This window comes from Seriola aureovittata, chromosome 16, assembly GCF_021018895.1.
Source record: "Seriola aureovittata isolate HTS-2021-v1 ecotype China chromosome 16, ASM2101889v1, whole genome shotgun sequence".
Lineage (NCBI taxonomy): Eukaryota > Metazoa > Chordata > Actinopteri > Carangiformes > Carangidae > Seriola > Seriola aureovittata.
Window position 1 is genome coordinate 8,075,982 of NC_079379.1, and position 18,294 is coordinate 8,094,275.

General features: G+C 41.0%; 1 protein-coding gene across 4 annotated transcripts; it reads right to left on the reverse strand.

The window, feature by feature from the left end:
- Positions 1 to 647: 647 nt before the first annotated feature.
- On the reverse strand, positions 648 to 13,809 carry si:ch211-80h18.1 (uncharacterized protein LOC555593 homolog). 4 transcript variants are annotated; one of them, XM_056398690.1, is made up of 26 exons: positions 13,759 to 13,809; positions 12,727 to 12,791; positions 12,514 to 12,585; positions 9,150 to 9,185; positions 8,789 to 8,836; positions 7,834 to 7,974; positions 7,192 to 7,257; positions 6,970 to 6,999; positions 6,782 to 6,847; positions 6,333 to 6,380; positions 5,084 to 5,128; positions 4,191 to 4,226; positions 3,910 to 3,981; positions 3,685 to 3,810; positions 3,542 to 3,592; positions 3,337 to 3,363; positions 3,144 to 3,182; positions 2,999 to 3,046; positions 2,817 to 2,858; positions 2,691 to 2,723; positions 2,541 to 2,603; positions 2,316 to 2,381; positions 2,189 to 2,224; positions 2,015 to 2,050; positions 1,553 to 1,597; positions 648 to 1,026 (listed from the first exon to the last, which is right to left on the reverse strand). In XM_056398690.1, exons 1-26 carry the CDS (start codon positions 13,767 to 13,769, stop codon positions 992 to 994), a joined length of 1,383 nt encoding a protein of 460 aa, XP_056254665.1. In that variant the 5' UTR covers positions 13,770 to 13,809; the 3' UTR covers positions 648 to 991. The 4 variants fall into 4 exon arrangements, with proteins under 4 accessions (XP_056254665.1, XP_056254663.1, XP_056254664.1 ...); XM_056398688.1 differs by having other exon boundaries at positions 2,817 to 2,855; positions 6,321 to 6,380; XM_056398689.1 differs by having other exon boundaries at positions 2,316 to 2,375; positions 6,321 to 6,380.
- Between the last annotated feature and the right edge of the window lie 4,485 nt (positions 13,810 to 18,294).

Below are 18,294 nucleotides of genomic sequence, written 5' to 3' on the forward strand. Positions count from 1 at the left end.
GTCTGAAGTCAATTAATCAGCTGATATATCATTCTCAGATTTTTTAATATCTAAAACATTAACATAAACCTCAGAAATCTTGCACCAGCCATGTCCTTTAAAAACACCACACTGATGGAAGATTGGTTCCACTGACCTACAACCTGAATTCATCTGAAAGCTGTCGAGTACTTTAACATAATGTGTCATTAAGTCAGTTTCATGTGTACAATACTTCATCTCTTAAAACTAGTTTTAACAAAGCACAAACTAGTTTTATTTTCTTTCTTTAATGATATGAAAATGAGTCCTTAGGTCCTACTGAACGTTTTATCAGCTGCTGTATAATCAGGGCGCTGCCCTTCAGTATAAAATCCTCTGTCATTAATGTGTTTGCATTTGTTTTTTTTATCAACCAACTTAAATAGGTTAAAGCCATATGTTTGGTCTGTCTGAGTTCCCCCTCATCTGCTCATAGCAGAGGATTGTGTGAGATAAAGACAGGGTCAAAGACCAGATAGTATGAAGTATGAAAAACTTCAGTTCAACATCACACACCTGATGTCAGTGATGATGATGCCATAATAATAATATTATTGACAAAGAACTGATCAGTGACATCTTGATGACGATCAGTGTGGAATGAAGACAAATTCTCAATTGGATGTTCAAAATAGACAAAAACATTTATTGTATAAGTTTAAAACCACATTTTACAATCAAGACAGTGAAAATCCTGCAGTTACATCCTGCATGATGCCCTCAGGTCAAAACAGAATCACCCACCAGTCGAGATTTGGCTGAAACTTTATTTTTATTCTATTCTAAAACAAAATAAATGTCTATAAACAAACTCCACATTTTAAATATTTAAAAAACACCAATGAGCCACTGCTGCTCATAGGGCGGAGCCTACAGCTAGCGGGATGGGTCATATTTCCTGGGCCACGCTGTTTGGTCAGTACACTGGAATCTGTAGCGCAGGAATCGAACTCGCGGTTTGATGTGGAAGTCAGCAGGTATCCTCCAGTTCCACATTTTCTGCACCTGAGACAGAAAACAGAGCGAATTGTTTGAAAGAGATGAATCACTTTGATGTTATTGATACTCAAATAACACTTCATAACAGACCTTAAGTATCAATAGTGTTGATACTTTGGGTATTGATCTGTCTATTAATCTAGGTTGACCTATCCATCTAGTCTCTGTTGTTTTAATCCCCAACAGAGGGCACTGCTGCTGTTTTCAATAAATAATAATCAATTAGATTTCCAGTGGTTACACACTGTGACTGGAGTTTTCACATTACAGGGTGCAGGTCTGGAAGGAGCCCAGACCTTTATGATCTGCACGTTTTACTGTGGTTTTACTGTGGTTCATGCAACAAGTGAAAAAAGTCATAAATAAACAGTTGAGCAGCCTTCAGACAGGTTCTCCAGAGAACAGCCAGTCATCACAGTCTGCATGAAGCAGGTGCTAGCCTGGTGCCAGCAGGGACTGACTGAAAGGGGATCAGGTTTAGAGATTCAGAGTTCATACAGAGGGTCAGAGGTCAGTGCGTATTGTTACGAACCTTCAGGACCCTGACCAGATGGGTTGTACTGTTCAGTGACTGAACCTGCAGAGAACAAGCAGAGCCAAGAAAAGAGAAAGAACAAGCCTTCAGCACCTGATCTCAGGTAAGATATGAACAATCATAAACTGGACTAGTTCATCCTAACCCTTAATCAGAGCAGTTAACTCCAACCAGAACCTTTAACAAGAACAACACACACTGGATTCAAACTGAAACCTAATACAGAGACCTTTAAAATGGTTTGACCTGAAACTGGAAATTGATTTTCTGGTTAGTAGACTGGTTTCAGACTGGGTTGTTAACTGGTTTGTTGACTGGTTTCAGACTGGGTTGTTGACTAGTTTAAGAATGGTTTGTGGGGTGTTTTTAGACTGGTGTCAGAATGTTTTTTTAGACTGGTTTCAGAATGGTTTGTAGACTGGTTTCTCATGTTAAACATTGAACATCTGTAAAACTTACCAGCTGCCTGTGTGTGATCTGTCACAGCTGGACGACCTGAAACAAACACACACATAAAGTATATTCACACACACACACACACACACACTCACACTACCACACAATTCTACAGTAGATGAAGACATGATACACTTGACCTGAACTTCTTCTTCTGTTTAAATAAAAGTAACTTACTGGAGTCAGTTGAACTTCTTGTTGGATCGGCTGTCACTACAAACACACAAAAACATGTTGAACATGTCTGACCTTTAACCTTTCTACAGCATCACTCACTCTTGGCCATGTCAAAAGTGGAGTTCACCTGTGTTTGTCCCTGTGGAGTCGGTTGCCATGGTAACCAGGTCTGTGTGGGAGTACACACCTGAAATTTAAAACCCCCCCCCCAAAAACAACAGGATGATTGACAGACGGGAGGTTTGTCCCCACAGATAAAAGGTGTGTGTCAAACAGATAAAAAGGCAGGTGTGTGTCAGGCAGATAAACAGACAGACAGATGTGTGTCACACAGGTAAACAGACAAGTATACCTGAGTTCAGTGTGTGCGTGAAGGCATTTACAGTCTCTGTGTGGAGGACGAGAGGGGACGATTCTGCAACACATGACAGGAAGTGAGTCCCCAAAGGTGAATTTGCAGGCAAAACAAACTCTTACTGTTGGTTGTCATAGTAACTCTTACCTGTGACATCATGTCCCAGTCCAAGACCTGAAGCTAGAACCAATCAGAACACAGAGTCAGGTTTCTGTCAGTGATCAAAACTGTTAATTGGTGTATTGATTTATTGACTTAATCAGTTCCTCTCACCTGTGAGGTCGATGTGACTGGTCACTGACTGTGCTCCACCTGCTGACATCATCATTAGGCATTAACACTAATTAGGTCACTAATTGTTGAATAAGTTAATCAGACCAGTTTGTCCCTGACAAAAATCTAATCAATCAACAGTTTATCAATAATGATCCAGTAGATCAATTATCAGACTGTACCAGTGAGATCAGTCTGGAGGTCATTGAAGGGAACTGGTCGGTCGGTCACTGCAGAGACAAGAGACTGAGCTACATATCTGACCTGAGATCAGCTGGTTCAGACCGACGGAGGTGAATAAAGCGTCAGAGAAGAACTAGAATTTACCTGCGTTTGTGTCTGTCAGCTGAGTCTGTCGACCATTTCCTGAAAAACACAAGTTGTCAGTGACTCACAGCTGAAATGCCACACAACTGTCCAGCGTGGTTCAAACATCACAAATACAAATTATTAAAGTCCCACATGAATCATTAAACATCATTAAGTATCTATAATTCTCAGATGTCAAACAGACTCCTACCATTAGTATCAGGTGAGTCACCTCCATCTGTGAGGAAATATATAAAATAAAAATAAACATTAACTGAAGCGCCTCGTGTGTGTGTGTGTGTGTGTGTGTGTGTGGTATAAACATTTCTACCTCTTGTTTTCAACTCTGACTCTCAGGTGTCTGACATATGAACCATCAACACATGAATCATGTGTACCTGTGCAGGTGAGTTTACCTGTTTGTCCTCTGTGAGCTTCACTGTGTGATGAAGATGAAGCTGCTGCAGCTGACAAAGAAAAACAGGGTAAGCAACAAACTTCAGGTATCAGAATAAAAGTCTTTCTGGTTTTTCAGAGAAAAAGTCTTTTGTGCACCAACCTTCCTGGACTGCAGAGTGGGAGGAGCCTGAGACAGAGCTGGACAGTGATTGATCAGGTCCTGAGCTCATAGCGGTGTGGTCTAGTCCTGATTGGTCGATGCTGATGTCAGCTTGATGAACACGATCTTCAACAGGATGACACCAGAACAGGTGAGTTGTACAGAGTCTTACAGAAACAAACCTGATCCCTGATCAGCTGACACCTGTGGGGGCAAGGTCAATACCTGCAGGTGAGTCAAGGCTGGAGCCGCTGTTCTGCTCTGCAGATGGGGCTGCTGTCACACCTGAACTGATCACTGACACACAGACAAAAACAGGCCAATCAATTGATCAATAATACAGCTGATCAATGACACAGCTTATCTTCTTAAAACTGACAGAAGAAGAAGAAGAAGAAGAAGAAGAAGAAGAAGAAGAAGAAGCCTTTCTCAGTACAGAGTACACCAAGACTCCTGCAATTGGGAATCTGAACTTGGAGAGTTTGGATCCTGAAGAAAAAACACACCTGTGGAGTCCAGCTGAGTGGGTGGAGTCATGTGACCTGTCAGAACAAAGGACAAAGCTCTGCTTATCACACCAGTGCTGATCATACCTGCACCGGTCACACCTGCAGTGGTTTGTTGTATATTTCAACAATCTTGATTTCTTTTCCTTTTTAAATCAGAAGCCCTGATCAATGAGCATTCATTCAGGTGTAGACATCACAGCTCATGTTGATGTCTGATTGGAGGACAGAGCTGTCAGTCATCTTTAAACACCTCATCCTGTGTCCTTCCTGTATGAAGTTATTTAACCTCCATATTAAGTGACAGATACATGTTTAGACAGCCGTGGAAGATCAGACCAGGGATGTTGATGTGAAAATCTGGACTGAATGGATCACGTCCACCTGAACACACATGAGACCACAAGTCAGATCAGAAACATGTTGTTACTGTTGTGATCTGACACTTTTAAACTTTTAGTTTTACTCTAAGAGTGTTTCATTTTAATTCAAATAAAGAATAAACATTACTTAGTTAAAAACAGGTTAGAAATAAAACACTTCACATCATTAACAGTATGTGTGAGAGTTTGTGGAAATCAAGTTGTGTTGTCTCTTAGTTAGTTAGTTGACTTTTTTTATTTGTTTATCATTTGAAGTTTCTACAGTAACAAAAGGTTGTCCAGGTGTTGATCTTTTACATTATCACTGACTGATACACCTGAGCCATCAGCTCACACACCTGGTTTTAACCTGTTGTATGCTGACTCCTCTACCTGCTGATGATAGTTTAAAGGAAATTTTGCAGTTTTCAAACTGTAAATTTTCATCAACATGAGCTGAAACACCCGAGGATCACCTGACAGGTAGAAAACCATCAGATTTAAACTCTGTCTGTTGTCAGGTAAACTTACCCATAAGGCCAAGCAGGAAGTCATGAGTGGATGGGTCGATGATTCCTGGAGGAGAAGAAGAAGCAGAGCACACAGATGAGTGGACATGTTGAAAACAGACAACGCTGTAAACAACCCGACGACTGATTATTGTGGCATCGGCTCGTTGCAGTCGAGGTGTGTCGATAGGGTGACCTCAGGATTGTATCTCCGTGGTTCTCTTAGTTTAATCAGACCGGGACCTCCAGTGAGAGGGATGAGAGTCCTGCGTACTCTCTGTACTGGAAACCAGTGGATTGTTCCCTGCAGGTTGGGAGGGAGTCACTGCCCAAGGTGAAGGAGTTCGAGTATCTCAGGGTCTGGTTCACCAGTGAGGGTCAGATAGAGGTGAGATCAAGAGGTGGACTGGTGCAGTCAGCAGTGATGTGGACTCTATCAGACAGTGGTGCTTCAGAGGGAACTGATCCGGAAGGTGAAGCTATGGATCTCTATCTCAGTCCTCGGCTGTGGACCGCGTCTTCGACTAGTGACTCAGCGATTGAGATTCCAAATCTTGACTCGTTCTGCTCCAGGTCACAGTCCGTCTCAGCTCAGTCTTTGGGATCAGCCGTCACAGTCTTATCATCGTCATCTCACTGATGATGCTCTTAATGTTTGATCTCCAAGGTTGATATATTGTTAGATAAGAACAGATCTTTGTCATGTTGGCTTTGGTTTGCTGCTGTCAGAGGTCTACATGACGACAGACCTGACGTAGTAAAGATGGACCTTTGTGTTGAGGTTGTGCTGCTTGGACCAGGTATTGTGTAGTTGGTAAAACTCACCCTGAGCTGATGTTCCCTCCTGTTGTTGTGTAGAAGCTTGTGTGTCTCATAAACCCTGACATCTGTGTTTCAGCTCCCAGCAAGTTCACCCAGGCTGAACTGATCTCAGGTGAGGGGCCTGATGACAGACAGCACACCAGTCCTCCAGGTAAGAGGCCGGGGATTGGTGCTGACAACGCCACCCAGTAAAAATGAAAATCAGTTATGATCAACTACAAAGGTCCAAGCAGCTGAAACTGTCTGTCTGAGAGACAGTGGGGGACCTCAAAGCTCCAGGAGGAGGAGCACCACTGCTCCTTCATGGTGACAGCTGATCAGGATCCTTCAGACACCAGAACCTTTCTGTGCAGTATAGTTAATGTTTGGGAAAGATCAATAACCAATATTCAATAATCAGATCTGATGAAAAAGAGATGATAGCAGACAGACCTCACCTGGACACTCACCTGTATAATCCAGGTGAGAAACTCCGACCCCAAATGACCCCAACACACCTGAAAGAGATACACAGGTAAACATCAAGACAGACAGATATACAGAGAGACAGGCAGGTAAACAGAAGGACAGGTAAACAGAGAGAGATACAGGTAAACGAGAGAGACAGATGACAGAGAGAGACAGACTGGTAGACAGAGAGAAAGACAGATAAACAGAGGGACAGACAGGTAAACAGAGGGACAGACAGGTAAACAGAGGGACAGACAGGTAAACAGAAAGACAGACAGATAAACAGAGAGACGGACAGGTAAATAGAAGGACAGGTAAACAGAGAGCGAGAGACAGGCAAACAGAGAGGACATGGGACTTTTCTTTACGTTTTAAAAACATCTACATTCAGTTCACAGCCTGTCTCACTTGTCCATCTCTTCCTGTAGCCCCGCCCCCTACAGCTCACCTGTCTGACTGTCAGCTCTGTCTTCTCCTCCTCCTCCTCCTCCATTAAGCAGCTTCTGTCCATTACCTGAAACACACATCACAATAATCGGTCATTCTTTGATTTAATTCTTTAGTGTGTGTGTTTTTAGTGTGAGTTTAGTAAGTTATTGATCAGGATGTATTGACAATGATTTTACAGATATTTACCATTGGACTCAGAGTCAACTCCGTCAGAACCTGCAGACATAAACGTTTCATATCTGACAAACTAATTTGGGGATTGACTGATAAATTCAAACATCAATAACATCATTCAGTATTCATTCATGCTTTCGTTATCACCTGAGCAACACACCCACGTCACGTTACCTTACGTCACGTTACCCTAGACTTCACGTTATTATCTTATATTTAATATAACCTGTTTACCTGCAGCTTCAGTGTGACCTGCAGATACACCAGAGAGTTCTGGTGCTGCTGCAGAACCTGCAGAACCTGGCAGGAGAACAGGAGGAGAACTTACTGTTGTTCTGTAAACAGGAGAACAATAGAAAACTAACAGGAACAAAATACAGTAAAGTACTGTGTATATAGTACTAAGTAGTATAACAAAGTAAAGTACTGTTTTTTTAAGTTATTTATTGCTTGATTGATTGATTGGTGATTATCTACCAGTTATGACTATTGATTAGTTAAAATATAGTGATTGATGATTATCTCTTGGTTGTGATGATTGATTAATTGATTATTTTCTATGGGATTAGTTAAAACATATTGATAACATAAATATTGAACTGAATACATGACCATAATCTGTTTTTTTTTGGGGGGGGGGCTTTTTATGCCTTTATTTGATAGCACAGTAGAGAGAGACAGGAAATGGGGAGGCAGAGAGAGGGGGAATGACATGCAGTAAAGGGCCGTCCGATGCGGGACTCGAACTGGGGCCGACTGCAGCGAGGACTGTAGCCTCTACATATGGGGCGCCTGCTCAACCCACTACGCCACTTGACGCCCCTAATCTGTTTGTTTTTAATAAACCCTGTTATCAGACTTATTCTTCTCATTTACCTGCAGAGCTTTCTGCTGTTCCATCACCTCTCCCTCCTCCTGCTGTTCCATCACCTCTCCCTCCTCCTGCTGTTCCATCACCTCTCCCTCCTCCTGCTGTTCCATCACCTCTCCCTCCTCCTGCTGTCTGACCCCTCGAAACTGAAAATGAACATAAACAAATTAAACTACATTTATTTACAGTAGATTAACTGGATTTATTAGAATGATCTAGATGATTCAATGCATTATTTCATATTTTACCAATAATGTTATTCACCTCTCCTGCAGTGTTCACACTGAGATGCTGTGAGGTTAGTGAGGTGAAGTGTTTGTTGTCAGTTTTACTGTAACCATGCAGATGGACTGCGACCAGTCACTGGTTGTCAAACATTGTACAAGAACAAACTGCAGATTATTTCTCATCCAAATCATTCAGTCTGTTCAGGTTCTGTCTGTGCAAAATCGATAAACAATAAACCAAAAATAAAAAACAGCAAATGTCCTCAAAATGAATATCAGAATCTCCCTGAGGACCTGTGTGGGAAGGACCTCAGGTGTTGGGGACCTGTGAAGACTGTGACAGGTGAAAGGTTCTTAAGTAAAGTTATTAATATTGCAGCCATTAGAAATTCAAATGAATTTTCAGTGTGACATGATAAATGAATAATAATGTTGTTTTCTAGACTGATATAAATATGTTCACCTGACTTTTTATCACTGGTGTATTTTGCCCTTTTCTGCACATTTAGATTTTTAATCGTCTGTCTTTTCTGTGTCTTCAGTTTCAGCAGGTGGTGCTGTGGCACTAACCCTGACCTCCTGCAGTAACCTGAGACCTGCAGCATCATGTGGATCTGACTGGATCAGGTTAATCCTGGTCTAAATACCAGCCAGTTAATCTGGATTAAACCTGAGACCAAACAGGAACAAACACACTGTTCAGAAGGGAAAAACTTGATCAGGATCAACTCACCTGAACCTCCGGCTGCCGCCGTGGTGGTCTGCTGCCCACCAGGAATGCCTGTAAGAGGGGGGAGGACAGGGGTGAAGGTGGTGGGAGAGGAGGATGGCGGGGACGACAGGTACCAAGTGTTCAGCATGAATAAAGCTTCTGTTTCCATCAGTGTCGTTAACATCTGATGATGACTCTTCTCTTGTTGTTACAAACAAACTGGTTTTATTTGGCTCCAATTGATGATGAGTTTCCATCAGATGACAGCGACACAGATCTGTCATCACCTCAGTCATTTACAGTCTCTCAGCTTTTCATGTCTTTGTGTTTATGCAGGTTTATATTGTAAGGTTAAAGGTCACAGTGTGTTTTATCCTCTCACCCTCAATCTTATCCTGACTCTTGGAGTCATCATCATCTGGAAAGAAAAAAACATCCAACATTTATTTCTCTAATTAAGAAGTTTTTTACAACATGTTTTAAGATCACAGGTCTCAGATTAAACTCTCTCTTCCTCTGGGTCAGACCTGTTGACTCTTTTCTCCCTGAACGGTGTCATCTCTATTTTCTCTTCTTCGTCTTACACTCGGTCATCAGTCGTTCTTTCCTGACCTCTTTGTTTTTGTTATTTTTCTTCCTTTTTGTTGAATACCAGACGAGAACATCGAAGTTCAGTGACGTTATTACGTTTCTGACTTTTAACAACTCAAAGACAAAACAGAGTCAAACTGAAAAAAGCATTTTGCTTTATTTCTGTTTCATTTCTTCCTCTTCCTCCCTCTTCTGATCCCATACATCCCACTGTCACATTCGCATGAGTTCCTCCATCAGCTCTGCTTTGTCTGTTGTTGTAGCTACATGTTGTTGTGTCAATGTGTCCTTATGTCACATTGCACCAATAAATACACACGTGTTTGTAAATATCAACAATAATTATGATATGAAAATGTGCAATTTATATGAAATGTGATTTACTATAAAACTGCTGTGTTCACGGTTGTCAAACATTTATTAAACTAATACTAAAACATACTTTTTGGATTTTTCACCCAGATCCATGATAATGTTGATAATTCAGTTCATTATTCTTCATAACTGAATGAGGCAGCAGCTACGTTCATCAGAATGGATAAAAACACAGCCACACTCCTGTGGTAGCTGAGTAGCATCAGCTGCCATCAGCATGTGTTTATGGATCATGAGGATGAACAAGGCTCACTGCCATGGTGTTTGTATTTGTATATAAACCAGGGTTGTTAAAATAACTATTTTAACTATATATATATGCACTCTAGTCTATGTGGGATGTCATCTACCTGTGTCAGGCCTGTAAGTACTCTCGCTCTTGCTCGGCTGTTTGGTCATGAGGAAATGAAAATGGATTCACCTTGCAAAAGAAAAGATCATTCAGATGCTCCTGTACCATGACAGTCAAAAATTACTAATAAGGACAGACGAGGAATCAGCACTTGATCAGGTGCTGAAACACATCTTTCCAACAGGAAAGACTCATGGATCAAATACTGCAAAGAAATGACCATCATGTATTTTATGTGCTACTCTCAGTGTGGCCAAACATTTATGGAGAAAGTACAGAAAGTTTTTCCACCCAACTGAAAACTTTATATATGAAACAACAGTATGAAGCATCAACTCGACAGGGACAGATTCTCTGATGGAAGTGTATCTTTACCTTTGTAAATATATTTTTTGATGGACTATTTAACTTGTTTCTCATGGCAAATATTTACATATGAGATTGATTTAGATTCATTCATCACAAAGATTAATTTTTTAATTATATGACACAAACATAAAAGCTATACTGAGCTGACTCAGACACACCAGCTACAGTTCACTGATTTTCAGATTTTTCTTCATTGAAGGGTGCACATGAGGCTCTGGTGCGGATGACGCATGAGCTGGAAAACAAACATGGACACTGAATTTGAACAGAGGCTGTGAGGAGCCCACCAAGGATTAATCTTAGACAGAAGAGGAACAGCAGGCAAAGCATCTATTCTTCTATTGCATGGATGTCGTAATTTTGTTCTGATTTGTGGTGCACATGCACAGAATTCATAGATGTTGATCTATTGCACACGTAAAGAGGCCGTCCACCAGAGTATAAATGAAAACAACTAGGTGTCCATGGTGTCCACAGCTGTCTGTAGTCTAATCTTAACTCAAAGGTCAACAACTAAAGCTTCAGTGCAGAGGGAGACCTTGGTGTAAGTGCTAAGTACTACATCTATTGAATAAGTGGAAGGAGATCAGGTAAAGAGGAACCGAAAGTTCATACTAAGTACTAGTTAGACATGTTAGGGTGTTAGAGGTGCTAGGAGAGGAGGTGCTCTCTGAAGAGATGAGTTTTCAAGATGTTCTTGAAGATACAGAAAGATGCCTCTTCTCTGATAGCATTTGGTAGCCTGTTCTACCATCGGGGAACCACAGACCAGAACTATAGTGTTCAGGGATGGCAGAGCCTGACAACATTCCTTGGAGGAACACAGTGGCTGAGAAGGAGCATAAGGATGTATGATTGAGTTGAAGTTGATGGTGCAGACCCAGATTTCCCTCTGAAGGCAGCATTAGTGACATGAATTTGATTTGGGTGGCCATGGGTAGCCAGTGTAGGTCAACGAGTGACGGAGTGACATGTGCCCTTGTAGGCTGATCAAAGACCAGACGGGCTGCTGCATTTTGGCCCATCTTTAAGGGTTTCACTGTGCATGAAGGGAGGCCTGCTAGAAGGGCATTGCAGTAGTCCGAGTGAGAGATAACCATGGTCTGGACCAAGAGCTGGGTGATGTACTGAGTCAGGACCGTTTTGTTTTTTCTGATGTTGGACCAGGAGACAGATGCAACATAGTCATAGAAGGACAGCTGGTCATCAAACATCACACCCAGATTTCTTGTGACCTTGATTGGGGTAAGAGATGAAGAGGCAATTTTGATACTGATTTCATGATGGAGAGACTGGTTGGGCGGGGTGACTCGGAGTTCAGTCTTGGAGAGGTTTAGTTGGAGGTGAAGTTCCTTCATCCATGTGGATATGTCAGAGAGACGGGCCGAGTTCTGCGCAGAGACCGTGGGGTTGTCTGGCGTGAATGACGGATATAGTTGGGTGTCATATGCATAGCAGTGATATGAGAAAATTAGAGCTAATTACTGATCACTAATCACCATGGTTTCAGAGTGATGTGAATGACTAAATCATATAAGCCACAGATGCCAACAACTTCATCACATGACCTGATCAAACAGCTTCCAAATAAACACATTTCGTATTCCTAATTCTAATGTTTCTAAGGTGCTCGTGATGGGTGTGTCCTGTCACATTTTATTCAATAACTCAGTTTGTGATTGGATCACTTTTTGATAGGTGAAACCCCAATCTCTCCAAACTAAACTGCCTGATACAGAATTTCGTCTGTGTCGCCAGGTTGGGCACAAGTCGAGTCGAGTCCTGTAAGGTTGAGACAAGTTGGGTCAAGTAGAGTTGAATCAAGATGAGTCACAACAGATTAAGTCAAGTCAAGTTGAGTTTGTGTTTTCAAATCAGTTCTAGCAATCAATAAATCAATGGACCACATTGATTAATGTGAAAGCAAGTTTTCATTGATTTAGTTTTATTTGTCAAGAGTAGAAGCACTCATTCGGAATTTATACTTGAATGTATAGACACTGACAGGAAGCTGCCTTTTCAAAATAAAAGCCAGTTTCTCACACACACTCAGGCCTACCCTCTTCCTCCTCTGACAGCTCCCCCTCCCCCTCCTCTGTGGCCTCCACCTCCACCTCCTCCCTCTCCTTCTCTGGAAAGCATAAAAAATAAAGTGAAATTAAATTATAAAATGTAAAGAAAATCAACGCTTTCCCATTCAATTCATGTGTGTGGCAGTTGTGTCTATATATATATATTGTAATATATACTGTATGTGTGTGTGTATTCTTACCTTCCACAGGAGCCGTAGAGACAGTTGTTGCCAGAAAGACGACCATCCACACTATCAACAGGTTTCTGATGTGATAGAGATTACTTCAGTAATCAATTCCGATCAATACTGATCAATAACTACCACTACTGAAATGCTGTACATCAGTCCACAATGGTCAGTTCCTTATATACCAAGAAATACTGCTAATTAGTAACAGTCAGTATAAATCAATCCTCATCAATGACTATCAGTACCAGCCAAAACCATCAATACAACAGAATGACAGTCGATAATAGTATTTATCAATACCGGTCAGCACAGATCAGCAGCAGTCAACAATGAACAACACCAATCAGTTACAGGGGATGCAAATATTAGTCAATACTAATCAATACCAGTCAATATAATCAATATGAATTAGTTCTGATCAGCCAACAGAAGAGTAAAACCTCATATCTCCAGTGGTCAAACACAGCTGTTGACATTCTGGAGATACAAGGATTGAGCTGACAACAGTACTAATGTATGAAAATGAAGCTGAACACTGACTGGACGAACAAACTGTCAATCAAAATGTGCAGCCAATCAGGATGAAACACAAAGTCACAACAACAGACACCTCAGAATTATATAGAATTATATCATATTTATATAATATAATACTACAGCACTACTACAGTACTACTGTACTACTGTGGTACTATTGCAGTACCACTGATGTACTACTGCAGTACCACTGATACTTAAAACATAGTACAGTACTGTTATATTACTATAGCAGTACAGAGTATTACAGTACTGTTACATTACTACAACCGTACAAAGTATTATATCATTAAATTCTGAAAACATTCACATACAACACAGTATAACCTGCAATAGTAATAATAATGTAGTAGCAGTAACCCTAGTAACAGCAGTATAAGCAGTATACTTAGTAGTAATAGAAGTATTAGCAGTATAATTAGTAGTAAGAGCAGTATTTGTAGTATAGTTAATAGTAGTATTAGCAGTACAAGTAGTAGTAATAGTAGTAGTAGTAGTACTCACGGTGGCAGCATGCTGCTGTCTGAGTTCTCCTGTTAAACTAAAGAGAAGCAGCTGAAGAGTTGCTGCTCCTCCCTCAAACACTCATATTTATACACACTGAGGGAGGGGAGTGGCTGCTCATACTACTGCTGAAGATACTACAAACATTAATACAAACACTACTGCAAATATTACTACTGCTACTGCATCTACTGCTATAACCAAAACCAAAGAAATACTACTACTAACTACTTCTGGGTAGTAGTTGTGTAACTGTTACTTCCATCCATCATGTGTCCTCTGTAGCATGTATCCTGTGCAGGTGTATCCCAGCATTCACTGGGGGAGGGGCAGGGTTTACCTGGACCTGTCTAAAGTACAACTGTCCTGTTTCAGTCATTGTGGGTGTATGTGTGTTGAAGGGGGTTGCATGAGGTACTTATCTGTAGTCAGTGTCACCTGCAGTAGAGCTGAGTCAGCAGGCTCCAGTCTGGAGAAGCAGCAGAAGGACGTCACAGGAGCTGAGTGATGTTTGATGTTTAAGCAATGAAAATATGGTAAATATACTGTACACTAAACTCATACTGGTTTTCATCTTTTAAGTGGCTAAAATATTTTTTTCCTGTCCCCATCCGCAATAGCACATCACTCAACTCCTGTGATGTCCTCCTGCTGCTTCTCCAGACTGGAGCCTGCTGACTCAAATTTATGGCAGGTGATACACTGACTATAAATAAGTACCTCATACAAGGACTCTTAATTTGAAATTGTTAAGGGAAGTGTTTTCACTTGTACTGTAGTAACTTATAACAAATGGGATCAATACAAGGCTTCGTACTAAAACAAGACTTCTGCAGTGGAGGTCATGACACACACACACGCACACACACACACACACACACACACACACACACACACACACACACACACACACACACACACACACACACACACACACACACACAAAGAGTTTAAACATTCCTCAGTATGAATAACACAACTGTATCTACACTGTACAGCTCTAATTACTTTAGAACAACGTTATAACTCCTCTTCTCCTCTCCTCTCCTCTCCTCTCCTCTCCTCTCCTCTCCTCTCCTCTCCTCTCCTCTCCTCTGTCTCCTCCTCAGGTTTCAGGTGTAATTAACTTCTTGGTTAAAACAGACTCGTATTGTTCCACAGAAACATGAGATTTCGCAGCTAAAGACAAGAATCCTGGAGAGACCTGTAAAGTTACTATAGACCACCCAAATGTTACAGTTTTTCACAATTGCTGAACCACATTTCTTGAAACCTGCCATGCTTTTCTCAAAACTGCAAACACAAAATCCTGTTGTCAAACTACATTCACCAAATCTGACTCTTCAATCACCTCACCTCTGCGCTCAAAATCAAACACAGCATTCATTACACACAACATAATAGAATCAAAAACACAGTGTCCAGAGCATGTAGGTTTACAGTAGGCTATATTGGTTTCATTATCTCATTAGAGTGTGAACAGTTTTTAGTTGTTGTATGTAAACTATAACACCTGTGTTGACATTATATTTAACTTCTGCCACCTGTGTTTGCCATTATGCATCATGAGTGCATCACAGTACAAAGTGTGTTTTAGTGAGTTAGTTTAAAGTTTTGCAAAAAGGTGAAATGAAATCTGAAACTTGTGTTTAACTAGGTGAAAGTTGTTTTTGGTTTTACCAAAACAGTGATTGATTCAATAAATGGGTTCAGGTCACTGAGAATTTGGTTCAGACAATGGAATTTAGTGTTTTAGCAATTCATAAAAACTGTAATATGCACCACCAAAATGTTAAATACATCAACAAATGCATAAACATGCAGCATGTAAAGTATGAATATATACCCAAAATAATGTTGTATAACATTCAGATATCAATAGACAACAAACCAATTATTGATATTGATATATACATGGCAGTAACAGCTGATCTGATCTGTACTTTGTATCATTTCTCTGTCTCAACACCGACACATGTACCAATGAATGAAATAAAAACACGGTCATCCTTCATGTTTATAATCTGTTCAACTCTTGAACCTCAGAACATTGACTCACCCACGACAGATTAGCGAACAGCAGGAAGTCCACATTGACAACCTGAAACGAACCTGAAGCTGATTCAGTTTCATGATGAGAAAGAAAAGTTTGCTTCACCTCAGTGAACTTTACTCTCACACTGTGTCAGCGAGAGGATGTATAGAGAGGAGGCATCATTACAAAGACACAGATCTGCCAGCTTTCCTCTGAACTACACCCTGAACCTCCATCTCTTCCTCTTCCTCCTCTTCCTCTTCTTCTTCTACCTACACCTCCTCCTTCTCCTCCTCCTCTCGTCACATTTTAACATATATTATTACAGGAGAAGAGCCAGTGATTGTACAGCCTCATTAATTATTATTTGTTTCTTATCTCAAAAGAAAAAAAATCTGTCATTGTAAAATCAATAATGTAAACAACTCCCCCTGGTGGACAAAGTAAAAAGGAGCAACAGGTTTATTACTAGATCATCCTCAGTCTGCACCTCCTCCAGGGTTTACATCAGTGAAATGTAAAACCACCTCGAAACATTTCTATCAACAGAATGACTGAAGTTACTGTTTTATTTTTTCTCCATTGTCACCTCCTGACACCAAACAGTGATGGACATTAAATACTGACAGGACATGTTGACTTTCTCAGTATTGAACCAAAACCACCATCTTTTCTGAACCACAGTGTTTTAGAATCAAAACCACCAACACCTCTGAAAGTCTGGATAACAGATTGTGTACATCAGATTGTCCTTTCAGTTTTACATGCTAGAACACCCAGTGACCTTCTTTGCTTTTATTTTGAAGTGAGTTCCTGCTTTCTGTGGGAATCAGGGCAGAACATGAGTCTGCATCCATCTGCAGCAGGACATCCTGAAACCAGAACCAAGCTGGAGCCAAGCTGGACTCTGGGATCAGGTCCAGAAGAGGAATTAAGGGCACTTTAAGGTATAGTCTGGTCCAGCTTGGTTCTGAATGACTGGAGATCACCTAGACCTGTGATCCTGATGTCCGACTGTAACCGAGAGCTGTGGGACAGTCAGGTAACATGAACCCAGTGAGACTCCAGAAACTCCAGAAACACAGAGGAAAAACTCCACAGACATTAAATAAATACTAATAAATATTCATGAAACCTGTGGAGAGGGTTTACAGTCATTTCAGGCTGTGATAGTGTAGTCTTCAACCAGAGGACTGTTGTATCTTTAAACAACAGCGGATAAGCTTGTGAAGTGAAGATAATAGAAGATAGAAGATAAATGAAGATAATAAAGAGTTTTTAAACGGACCTCAAAGTAATTTATGAGCAGATCCAGGGAAACGTTTAAGTGTCTGAGGGCCATGGCTGTCTGATGCTACTGAACAACAACATCTGAATATGTCTCCCATCACCAATAAGGTGTGTGTGTCTGAGGTAAAGGTAAATCTCTTCTCACAGATATGGACTCATCTGAACAGAGTTTTAGTTTTCATCACACAAATTACGCGTGCACAAACACACACACACGCACGCTCACGCACACGCACGCACACACACACACACACACACACACACGCACACACACACACACACACACACACACACACACACTGTTGTGTCAGGCTCCACTGATTCGCCCCCTACCATTGGCCTCGGTCACGACCCCATTAACCAATAAGGAGTCTTTTTGAAACAAACACTGTTTATCTGGCAGGAAGTAGCCCCCCTTCCCTATGTCTCTGTTTCTTCTTTGTTGGTGTGTGTGTGTGAGTGTGTGAGTCAGTTAACCTCTGAGGACCTGCAGGTCAGTTTTCATTCATCATGTCAGAGAAACTTCATCTGCTCCATCTTTGGACTCAGTCTTCCACACCACCAACCTGCAGCACCAGGTAATCTGACTCCTTACCCTCCAACACACCTGTAATCTGCTTCAGGTGATCTGCCCTGGTCTGAACGTCCACAGCCAGAGGCCTGACAGTCCTTTACATGAATGTATTACGAATACATTACCAACAGGTGCAGCACAGATGTGAAAATGTTGGTCAACATGATGAATAACAGATGAAAAAAGATACATTGAACAGTGTTGTGAACATTGTTGTGAACAGTGTTGTGAACAGTGTTGTGAACATTGTTGTGAACATTGTTGTGAACAGTGTTGTGAACAGTGTTGTGAACATTGTTGTGAACATGGTTGTGAACATTGTTGTGAACATGGTTGTAGACATTGTTGTGAACAGTGTTGTGAACATGGTTGTGGACATTGTTGTGAACAGTGTTGTGAACATTGTTGTGAACATGGTTGTGAACATTGTTGTGAACATGGTTGTGAACATTGTTGTGAACATTGTTGTGAACATGGTTGTGGACAGTGTTGTGAACAGTGTTGTGAACAGTGTTGTGAACATTGTTGTGAACATGGTTGTGAACATTGTTGTGAACATGGTTGTGGACATTGTTGTGAACAGTGTTGTGAACATGGTTGTGGACATTGTTGTGAACATTGTTGTGAACAGTGTTGT

Excerpts from the sequence above, each read along its gene's own strand:
- si:ch211-80h18.1 (XM_056398687.1), bottom strand. Across the intron at positions 6,381-6,781 it reads CAGAGCTGACAGTCAGACAG|GTGTGTTGGGGTCATTTGGG; the intron begins GTGAGCTGTAGG and ends TATCTCTTTCAG. Across the intron at positions 2,604-2,690 it reads ACTGGGACATGATGTCACAG|AATCGTCCCCTCTCGTCCTC; the intron begins GTAAGAGTTACT and ends CATGTGTTGCAG.